Source organism: Sinocyclocheilus rhinocerous, unplaced genomic scaffold (genome assembly GCF_001515625.1).
Source record: "Sinocyclocheilus rhinocerous isolate Xijiao unplaced genomic scaffold, SAMN03320098_v1.1 scaffold580, whole genome shotgun sequence".
In the NCBI taxonomy this organism is placed as follows: Eukaryota; Metazoa; Chordata; class Actinopteri; order Cypriniformes; family Cyprinidae; genus Sinocyclocheilus; species Sinocyclocheilus rhinocerous.
In genome coordinates, this window is record NW_015670982.1 from 1,217,087 (window position 1) to 1,229,555 (window position 12,469).

Here is a 12,469-nt window from a genome sequence, read left to right on the forward strand (position 1 = left end):
CAGAGACTGATAAGTCTACACTACAGCACACCTATGTAACACTGTACAGTTCTTGCGGTCAGCTGATGGACACAGGGGTGTGTGATTGGGAGAAAGGGAAGAGACGGAGGAAAGGTATCGCAAGAATGCTGACGTGACCGCAGTGCAAGAGGAACGGTGCCACTGGGCAGGCAAGGCAAAAAGCCACCCCTCTCCCAGCTCACCTTCTGCTTGATCCAGTGGTCTAAATTATCCTAGGATCCTCTATTTATACAGTGTGTATATTTACAGCGTTGGATGATTGGGATGCTGCAATGTGCGAAAGCAATGTGAAAACATTGCCGTCATTTCTGGGAAAGAGTTATTCTGAGGCAGAGAAAGTTTTGGCTGATGCTGGCAAAGCTGATTAACATAACTACCATGACTTTGAGGGCTTGGTCCACTGAACCTGCCCTGAACTAATCCAAGCAAAGTTTGGATGGAATTCATCAGAAACATCCATTTTTATTTCATTAAGCTGTTCCTAACAGTATAATCCTACTCTACTCAGATGTACTCTTTTTCTATATAAACTAATATTATAACAATAACGTATATAGCACAGAACATCCTGACGTTCCCTCAGGAACCCAATAATAAAACATGTCATAAAAGCCCCAAAGGTTGCCTGCTTTGCTTTAAAGTGACAGAATTTATATGTGGTGATTGACTAGCTGGCTGTTGACATACTTGTTGACAATATTTTTACTTTATAGGGGGACATGTAGAGGCACCCTTCTTGAGCCCAACCATGACTGTATTGACATAGTACATAGTAGCATTTTGTCTGTTAGCATGCTTGACTTATACTATAGCTGAAGAGGTGAAGGGTTGAGTGCTGGTAGCGGCATTCGTCTGTAATCTATGTAACCTGAGACAGTGATGCATGGCCACAACTGCTGTGTACAGCTGGATACAGCCATATGTTAACATGGCTTAATGTCAGATTTAAGGCTGGGAGATGTTCAACTAAGTTAACAATACTGGACCTGCGAATAGTACTGTCAGTAATGATTAATATGACTTTGTTTCTAAACTAATTATGTTTTTATGTAGTCTACTGGCTATATATAGTTCACTTTTTTCTATGGAGCTGTGGTCTTTCTAAACATTTTTGGTAAATTACTTTTCAGAAAGCGTTGTTTTACAGCCCTAGATCAGTAAAATTATTATTATTATTATTTTATTTTTATTTGTTTATTTTTATGTCAGAAAACTGACTGGTAGGATCAGAACAATTTTACATACATTTAACTTAATCTGACAAAGTGTAAATTTATAGCACTGTGCTGGCTGATTTCCACCAGTCAATCGGTACTATATTAACTGTCCACTTTAGGTGCTTGAATGTGCATCGTTTATAAGTGCACCAAAAGTTATTTTAGCAAAGTAACAAAATAGAAACAGACTCATAAAGCACCCGTGGCATGCAGGGTATTCGGCGAATGCTAACAGGGGTTTTTCACAAGCGTTGCTAAGAGTTGCATAGTGTTGTCCCAAACATGTATCCGAATAAATAGAGTGTCCTTTATTTTGGTTCATGTTATTAAAGGCATCAAACAATTCATTAGTGCAACGCTAGATCCACGATTTGCATTGTTAAATCCTATGTATATTTACTTGCCATAAAGATTTACGAGCTTTGCATTCTCCAAGGGATTTCTGGTTCACAATGTGCTGAAAGGTCTGGATCACAGTAAATTTCAACTCATAAATTCAAGCTTTGGTAGAAAACTTCTATCCATCTGAACCTAGTGAGGTTCAATGGGTCAGAGGGATATATAAATGCTAATTCTATTCATTTCAAGGAAAACTAGATGTTGAACTTTCAGAATATTAGTAAACTATATATATATATATGATCAAATAATAATTAATATTTATATATATATATATACCATTTATATATAAGTATTTAGAAACTCAAAATATTTAATTTAATTTTAGATCTATCTATCTATCTATCTATCTATCTATCCATCTATCTATCTAATCATAAATTACATTAACCTTGATTAATAACTGTAAAAAGTATTGTTCATTGTTAGGTCATAATACATAATGCATTAACAAACAAACTGAACCTTATTATAAAGTGTTAACCAGTTAAATTATTTTGGAAACGGCAATTAATGGTATCTTGGGACATAATTAACCATCAAAACACGTGCATGTGTTCAGTAATATGATGCTTTAAGTAAATGACTTAAGTAAATGACATTAATGGAATTAATTAGTTCTAATGAACTAGGAAATGTGAGTTATCTGAGAAAATGATGACCAAAACAAAAATATTATTGGTCATTTAATCGGATATGTGAGGTGGTATCAATTCCCATATATCCATTTGAAACACTGCTCCATAAATGGAAAGAGGGTATTTATATATAGATGCGACCACAAGGTTTCCATGCACAGTATGTATTCTCAAGTATCTACCCTGATTCTCACTTCAGCCAGGTCATGCTAAGCTGAAGTCGCAACATAAAAACATGAACAAAATAAAGCAGGCTTATAGGTATAGTATATAAATAAATAAATCGTTATCAAAGAATTGAAGCTATTTCTCCTCCTTTTTTTGCAATTGATGTTGAACACTTGTATTGGCGCCCAAGATCATGTGTCACATTAAGGCATAAACTCTATGTACTCCTGACAACCATGGGGGATTTCCATCATCATCATCCGGTGGACGCATTTAAAATCCCATCCCCAGTGACTGCAATCGCAAAAGATATATTTGGACTCTCTAGAAATAAAATTATATGAGAGGATTTTTTAGGCAGGCAGCAGGACATCACGCCCATTAGGATCACTGTGAATCAAGCCATTGGTCAAACTATGCTTATGGTTGGCAAATAAAGTGCCATTAGGAAATGTGCCTGAATATACCTTTCAACAGCTTAGCGCTGCTGATTATTTACATTGATGCTTGTGTAACTGGAAGAATTAAGGAAAAATAAATTAAATAAATAAATAAAACTCATTATTTGAGTTCAAGAGTTATTAACAATTCAGGATGCAACTCTTGTTTTATTATTTTACTACAATAAAGGGGCCTCTGTCCACCTGTTTAACCAACTGGTATGTGTATTGTGTGGCTTGACCTTTCGACTGCCCCATGAAATGACCCCACACGTTACAAGCAAATAGACACATCATTTCATTCAAACACAGCATGAATTTATTGACTGAAAACAAAAAGTCTGTAAAGTGCTATTAGAAAAAATACCAAAAGTACCACATCAATGAATTATAATTGATTTAACTTCTATACACACACACACACACAAACATACACACACATTTACAGTATAAAAAAATCATAAAATATACATTTTTAAAAATTTTATAAAATAATAAAAAAATTAAATTGTATTATATAAAAACAAAATTAAATTAAATTTAGACTTCTCGTTCAGAATAACTATTTCCCAGAAAGGACGGCAATCTTATTTATCTTTTATACAAATGTTTAAATCAATTATGGAAACACATTACATTTATTTTTTGTGTTAACATTTTTATTATATTTTAATATAATTTATGCCACATTGCCAATATTTTTTTTTTATTGTATATTTTTGTCTCTATCACTCCAACAGAAGGCGCTGTTGCTACTATTCAGCTATATCTATAGTTATTTTGGCAAGGTAAACTAAATGAATACTTTTGAAGAAATGTTCACAAGTTGAACATCAGATGCCCTGACCATTTTTCTTAAACCATGAAAAAAATAAAAAATTAAAATCCTGGGCAACCACATATTCCTTAAAGCATTTGTCACACATATCACAAATCAGTGGCACCATCAATAAGGACTTCAGAATTTCACAACAGCATTGTCTTGGTTTATATATTTTCTTTCCTTTTTTTTATTTCTATAGCAAAATTATTTCCTTACTGGTCTTAATATGAACTTCTCTGCCTTCAGTGGGTAAGAAAGGAAAAAAAGAGAGGAAGGGAATCCAACACTTTGGGGGGCTGCCTTGTGCTGCCTTAAATTAGCCGTGGGAGAGGTTGGACTGAGGGTGGAGCTTTGTGCTGTCACTATCTCCCTTGTTAAGTATTACCTGCAGTGCTTCAGTCGGTTAGCTGCACTTGTGCTGTGTGTAAGGACAGAGAGAGGGGGAAACGTAGCAGTGAGATCAAAACCAAGCCTTGTGAAATCAAGGGAATCAAATCTTGCTAGGACACTGCAGTTCATCTATTTTTGCAAGTTCATGCAGTGCAGCTAGCTATAAAAATATGGCTGGTTGTCTGCAAAGAGGAAGGCTGAGTGCAGCAGGAGCAACTATGAAGTGCCTGTTTGTATTGCTTTCATTAGGATGTTATCTATCTAAAGTGGATGCAGATCCTTTTGACGTGTCTTTCCGTCATAGGCACCAACCTGGACCTACTGCTGAAACAATATTGGTAGCCAACAATGGGATTAGAGTTCCCTTTGGACGCTCTGTTTATCTGGACCCTATCAATGACCTTGTGACTGAAGTGCATGCAGGAGACCGCTGTCATATTACAGTCCTGGACAATGACCCACTGGCCCAAAGACCTGGAATGCTTACACCCAAGAAGTTCCCCTGCGCTTTTGGAGCAGAAGAGGTAAAATATACTCACTTTGGTTCCCGGAGCCCAAGCAAAGACCATATAAAACTACAGCTGAGGTATGACTCCCACATAGACACAGTGGTGATTCCTTTCATTCTTGAAGTAGAAGTGGTCTTTCAGCAGCTGGAGATTCTCACTCGTAACATGCCTCTGGTTGTGGACAAGCTAAATGGGCTAAGCAACCCAATTGACAAGAAAACTTTGGAGTTTGCGTTTGAAGATGGTGTCACTACATGTAAGGTGACCACACTGGTTGGTGCAGGCAAACTTCCCAGGTATGGTAGTCTTACTGATAACTCTGTTAATGGCCAGATGATTAATTGTGATGATTTTGTCAAGAAGGGAATTCAGTATCAACACACAGCAACCACCAACTCTCCTAACAGAGACTATATTCCAATGCTAGTGGAAGTACAAGATAATGATGGAAATACTATTCAACAGGAACATTTCCAGATAATGGTTAGAATCAAAGAGGGTACTGAAAATACACCACCAAAGCCTAGCTTTATTTCTATGATGATGATGGAGATTGACCAATTTGTGATGACAGCCATTACTTCAGATATGCTGGCAGCTGAGGATATTGAATCCGATTCTGATGAATTAATTTTTAACATAACATCTCCCCTGGGCTATCAGCAGGGCTATATAATCAGCACAGATGATCAAAACCAGCCAATCACGTCTTTCCATCAGAGAGATATAAAAGACCTGAAGATCGCTTACAAGCCTCCCTCTGAGGATTCAGATGTAGAAAGAATTTTCCAGATTGAATTCGAAATTGTTGACACTGATGGTGCTGTTTCTGATCCTTTTGCATTCATGATTGTTGTGAAGCCAATGAACACTTTAGCTCCAGTGGTAACCAAAAATACAGGACAACTGCTTTTTGAGGGTCAATCAAGACCACTATCCAGCTTACAAAATTTAGAGATCAGCGATGAGGATAATCTTGATCATGTGAAGATTACAGTTGTTGATGGCTTAAAACATGGAGACCTGACAGTGCTAGGGTCTCAAAGAAAATTTTTCACACCAGCTGATCTAGATGCTGGCATTGTTGTGTACCAGCATGATGGAAGTGACACCTACAGTGACAATATTATATTCAGAATGACTGATGGCAGTAATGAAGTAGAGTTTTTATTCCCCATCACAATTGCCCCCACTGATGATGAACCCCCCATTATAAATGCAAACACCGGTATCGTGCTTTTCAAGAATGAAGTGATGCAAATCTCCCCTTTTATCTTGAGTGCCACAGACATTGACTCAGAGGATTCAACAATTAAATTCATACTAGAAGAGCCATACTCAGACATCGGTGAGCTACTCCTCAAGCAGGTGGAGCCTCCTCTGGATCCATCTGCGTGGAAATTTAGTGCAACAGATGAGATGTTTGAACAGGTGGTGACAGAATGGTTTCAGCAGGATATTCTGGACGGGAAGCTGTTCTATCGTCATAAAGGACCTCATAGTACCACAACTGTGATTGACCAGTTTGTCTTCAGAGTCCTGGATGACAATGACCCACCAAATCAATCAGGAGAGCACACATTCACCATTAAAATACATCCGGTGGATGACATTCCTCCAGAACTTTACCCTGGCACCACATTACACATGGAAGTCAAAGAATACGAGCTGACATTTTTTAAGAAAAAATATCTACGTTACACCGATCTGGACTGTGATGACAGGGATCTTAAGTACACCATCATCAAACCTCCTACTGACACAGATGAAAACAACCCTGTTCCTCTTGGTGCCATTGTGCTGACTGATAGCCCTGACATCACAATCAGTGAGTTTACGCAAGCTCAGGTCAACCACCACAAAGTGGCATACAAACCCCCAGACCAAGAGCTCGGTATTACTCCCAAAGTGGTCCAGTTTACATTCAGCGTGGAAGACACTGCTAGTAATTCAGTTGATGGACTGTTTACAATCTTTTTACAGCCTGTTGACAACAAACCCCCTGTAATTACTAACACTGGTTTCACTGTTCTGGAGCGAAATACTTATATAATAACCAAAAATGAACTGGATGCCTCTGACCAGGACACTGAGGATGAGAACATTAAATTTACAGTGACACAGATTCCCAGGTTCGGGCAGCTGCAATATTTAGGAATCGACATGTCTAATGGCCAAACATTTGTGTTGGAGGACATTGAGAACAGCCGACTGGCCTACATCCACAGTGGTGAAGAATCTCTTCATGATGTCATTAAGCTGGACATTAGTGATGGGTTCCATGAAGTCCCAATTGCTGTCAAGATCAGCATCAAGCCGGTCGATGATGAAACTCCAAAAATTATGTTACCGGCCGGATTGTTAGGGGCGTCAATTGATGTACTTGAGAATGGCGTAACAGAAATCACCAGTAATGTTATCCAGGGTCGTGACGAAGATACAGATGACCTCATGCTGACTTTCATAGTTGAGGAGCCTCCTAGGCTAGGAGAAATAATGGTGAATGGAGCTCCAGCTGAGCGCTTCACCCAGCAAGACATAATCAATGGTGTGGTTGTCTATGTTCACACTAGCGGTGAAATTGGTCCAATCAAAGAGCATGATTCCTTCAATCTTACCATATCTGACATGTCAGATGAATGGGTTGTTGGTGGCAACGAAGTCCAAGGGGTCCGTGTTCACGTCACCATTCTCCCTGTAGACAGCATCCCACCTGTAGTTAGTGTGGGTGGCCAGTTTGTAGTAATTGAGGGTGAGAAAAATATTATCACATTAGAGCACATTCAAGCTGAGGACATTGACACTGATAATGATGATATATTGTGTACTATTATCGTTCAGTCCACATCTGGCTATGTGGAGAACATCTCCCCAGCTCCTGGCTCTGAAAAATCCAGAGCAGGCACTGCCATCACTGCATTCACCATTAAAGATGTTGGTCTAGGTCACATATATTATGTCCAAAGCATTCACAAGGGTGTGGAGCCAGTGGAGGACAGATTCACTTTCTGCTGCTCCGATGGCATTAACTTTTCAGAAAGGCACTTTTTCCCCATTGTCATCATCCCAGCCAATGATGAAAAGCCAGAGATTTTCATTCGTGAGTTTGTTGTCATGGAGGGGATGAGCTTGGTTATTGACACTCCTATTTTGAATGCTGCTGATGCAGACATCCCAAACAATGAATTAATTTTTGAAATACTTAAAAACCCAAAACATGGAAACATAGTTCAGCAGTTGAGCACTGGATCAGTTCCAGTGGTAAAATTTACATTAGATCAGATCAAGGAGGCTTCCAATATTGTTTATGAGCATGATGACTCTGAAACCAAGGAAGACAGTTTTGAAATTCGACTCACTGATGGGAAGCACACTGTTGAGGAGAAGGTCATTATAATGGTCATTCCTCTTGATGATGAAACCCCAAGAATGGCCATCAATGATGGCCTGGAAGTAGAAATTGGAGAAACCAAAGTAATAAGTAACAGAGTCCTGAAGGCCACAGATCTAGATTCTGAAGACAAAGAACTTACTTACATTATCCGCTACGGCCCTGGCCAAGGCTATCTTCAGAGAATTACCAAACATGGACTTGTCATTGGCAATATTAGTATTGGAATGAATTTCACTCAAGATGAACTTGACAAACAGTTGATTCAGTATGTTCACACAGGCCAGGAGGGTGTCCGTGACTTGCTAAAGTTTGATGTAACTGATGGAATCAATCCCCTCATTGATCGCTACTTCTACATTAATATTGGCAGCATGGATATGGTCTTCCCTGATGTTATCAACAAGGGTGTGACCCTCAAAGAGGGAGGTAAGGTCACCTTGACCACAGACCTTCTCAGCACAACTGACATCAACAGTCCAGATGAATATCTAAGTTTCAGCATTACTCGTGCTCCTAGCAGGGGCCATCTTGAAAGTACCGATCTCCCAGGGGTGCCCATCTCCACCTTCACCCAGCTGCAGCTAGCTGGCAACAAGATCTACTATATCCATACATCTGATGATGAAGTGAAGATGGACAGCTTTGAGTTTGAGGTGACAGATGGCTACAACCCTGTCTTCCGCACCTTCCGTGTATCCATTACAGATGTCGACAACAAGAAGCCAGTCTTGACGACCAACAAGTTGGCGTTGGGGGAGGGAGAAACCAAGCTGATCACACCCTTTGAATTGACAGTAGAGGACCGTGACACACCAGACAACCTGTTGAGATTTGTAGTGACTCAAGTGCCAGTTCACGGTCAGCTTCTGTTCAATGGAACGCAAGTCATTACATCCTTTACCAAGCAGGACCTAAATGAAAACCTTATAACTTATAGGCATGATGGCACAGAGACAAATGAAGACAGCTTTTCTTTCACAGTTACTGATGGAACTCACACTGAATTTTATGTTTTCCCTGATACTGTATATGAAACTCGTAAGCCTCAGGTGATGACTATTTACATCACCACGGTGGACAATGGGGTGCCTCAAATCGTTGTAAACAAAGCAGCACCCACACTTAGGGTTCTTCATACTGGGCACCTTGGATTTTTGATTACCAGCAAAGCTCTAAAGGCTGAGGACAGAGACAGCCCAAACAAAGTTCTTAAGTATGTTGTAACTGAGACTCCTCTTCATGGCTTTATAATGAATTCTGCTTTGGGCAATGATAGCATCAAGTCTTTTTCACAGGGTAAGTAATTCTAGTTTACCTTTTTGTTTCTGAAATATACTATGCAAAACCTGTCAGTGTTATTTAAGATTTATTAATCTCCAACTTCTCATACTCTGTCCTTTCTCCTTATTAGCGGATATTGATGACATGAAGATTTGCTATGTGCTTTTTGATGGGTCCAATGCCACAAGTGACATATTCTACTTCACAGTGGAAGACAATGGTAAGAATGTCTCTTCCTGGCCCCTCTCATTAACTGGAAGTGTCATGTGTTACTAAAGCTACAGTAGGAATTCTGAAGCTCTCCGTTTCTCATTTAAATCAATTTTGCTGAAGGGGACTTTTCTAGGTTGGTTTATAATTAGCAGAGTATTTCTTTGTCAGAGTCAGTATTAACCAATCTTTGATGCTTCAGTGCTTCTTAATTGTATCTGGTCAAAATGCCAACCTTTTCTGAGTTTAACTGTCAGGTTTGGAAATCATACTGTATGCCAGCTCGTCATGACACACACAAACACGCATTCAGAAATGAAAAATGAAACACTGACTAAACCAAAAATCTTTTAAAACTTGGATGAGCCTGGACAAGTTGGTAGAGCTTTTGTGGTCAGTAAATAATAACATTTAGCTAATGTGGAGTGAGGAGCATAATTTTCTTAACAGAATGTCTAAGCATTTCCCAGTAACCTTAAGCAAGGCTGTAGTTTTTCGTCCAGGAATTAATTTTTACTTATATTTGAATTCACTGCCAATGTTAATTCATTTGATCAGCACAAACAAGGTTGTGTATCTGTATGAAATCCTTAATTGTAAACTTAAACGGGTACAGACATTTGCTTGTTAGCAGTTTAACTGATGGCACTTTAACTGCGTAGGAACTGGAGCATGCACTAGGGCTGGCACTGCATCTCTTCGGCAACATTTCAGCTGGAGGCAGTCACTGCTATAAGAGCCAAGAAAGATACACATTTTTCAGAGACCTAGCCAACATGATAGAAACAATACCATTCAGACATAGTCCCAAAAGAATCGGGTACTTACAAACAGTATTCTCTAAACAGTAATAATTTTTAGTACATTTTACAAACCTCAGATTACAGACACACTATGATATCTAAAATTCATATAGGCTATAGCTAATGTATAGGATTTGAACAGGTTCACATCCTAGCTGGAGGTGTATTTACATATACATTTCTCAAAGTAACTCTCCCCTTCTGTTAAGACTGAATTTACAATATTTATTTGTGGGGATCCAGAGTACCTAAAGCTATAAATAAATAACAGTAATTTCAAAATTAACCAATTTTTTGTTCCCTTTCCAGTTATTTTTTCATAATTTCTGTTTGAGAAACCAGCAAAAAAACATAGGTGTTTTATAAGTTCTCTGCAACCCCATAACAGATGTAACATTTTTCATGGAGGGCACCTGAAGTTTATCAATTTGTTTATCAATACAAGTTAATCATCCTGATTATCAAGTATATTAACCCCTTAACTGTCACCCCCCATTTTTTAAAATAGGCATTAAAGTGCACTATCCAAACTTAAATTGTTATAATTCATGAACACTTTGGAATACAGAGGAAATGTTGGTCTCTTTTTAAAGAAGACAGTCAGCAGATTATTGCAGAAGTGGAATTATTTAAAATTTTTCAAAATTTTCAAAAAATTAAATATCAAAAATGTATAGAAGTTTAAATTTACTGTAAAGAAAATGCACTGTACAATTTTTATTATATTTTATATAAAATAAATATTTTACATAACATGTTTTACTCTAAAATTGCTAAGAAAGTAAAGCCTTATGTCTAAATAAGTTATGTTCCAAATTTGAAGTTGATATGAAAAAAATTGAGGTTTCTGTGAGATTTTATTTAGGGCGTTATACCACAAACAGCCACCGGGTGCCATCAAAACTCCATTGAATTTTTTTTGATGCATTTTTCTGTCACAAATGTCTAGATTTATTTGTCAATATTACTATTACAAAATAACCGCCAAATATGGAATCCTGAGACTGTGAAACAATGATATGTTTTATGTCAAGATTATAACAAGTTTTGATTGTAAAAGACCGTAATGCATTTTGTAATATGACACTTGACACTGCACGGTAAGGGTGAGGAGACGCCAAAATATTTTAAAGTACCATTTCCATGGTAACGCAATGTCCGATTTCAAAATGTTTTTTCACAGGATGAATCTTGGGCTTCTAAGCTTTCAAACGATATATAATTTATGATGATTACTAAAACATTTGATAGAGAAAAAGGACAACAAAATAAAAGAGTGCCAAGTGTCCCACAGGTGGGATGGTGACAATTAAGGGGTTTTAAGCATGTTTAAGTTTAAAGGCTTTAAGATTTCTCAGACTGCATGTTTGCACACAAACTAAGCAAAAGGAATCTGAGCTATACACAGACACAATAGTTTGCATGCTATTCACTGATACACACATCCATGTATAGATCAGAGTTTCTAAGGCCAGAAGGAGTGAAGATTAGGTGTAAAGAGAGAATTCCTGTTATGGATACCATGCAGAATGCTAGCCATAATATGAAAGTTATGTGCAGTGTGAACCATGTGGAAACATTTCAATCAGTTGCTGTTGGATAACATACCTACAGTACACAGGTCATTTGGCTTAATTTATTTTAACTTCATTTATGTTACATTTCCACCCAATTTGCTAAGTTAAACCACAAAGGACATAATTTGGATTCCAGTCCATCATTTTAAGTCAAGCTTATATATATACAGTGTTGGGGAGTAACTAGTTACATGTAACGGAATTACGTAATTTAATTACAAAATAAAAGTAATTGTAATCAGTTACAGTTACTGAGAAAAAACATGTAATTAAATTACAGTTACTTATGAAAATGTTAAGGATTACAAAGGGGGTTACATCTGCTTTTGAAAACATTAGAAATTTAGAAAAGTAATCAAAAAGTTTAATTAAAGTGTAATTAATTACACTTTAATTAAAGTGTAATTAATAAAGTAATTGAAAAGTTACACTACTTATTACATTTTAAGTAGGGTAACTTGTAATCTGTAACCTATTACATTTCCAAAGTAACCTTCCCAACACTGTATATATATATATATATATATAGCTTATATCTAATTTTTAAACAAGCCCTACCATCTACTTGCTTTGTAAGTGCAATAAAATCTGAATAAATT

General features: G+C 37.5%; 1 protein-coding gene across 1 annotated transcript in view; it reads left to right on the forward strand.

Moving 5' to 3' along the window:
• Positions 1–4,266: 4,266 nt before the first annotated feature.
• The window catches only part of frem3 (Fras1 related extracellular matrix 3), a 31,682-nt gene continuing 23,479 nt past the window's right edge, over positions 4,267–12,469 (forward strand). The window contains exons 1-2 of the mRNA XM_016546580.1: positions 4,267–9,295; positions 9,411–9,500. Coding sequence (XP_016402066.1) covers positions 4,267–9,295; positions 9,411–9,500 — 5,119 coding nt within the window. The remainder of the gene's footprint in view (positions 9,296–9,410; positions 9,501–12,469) is intronic.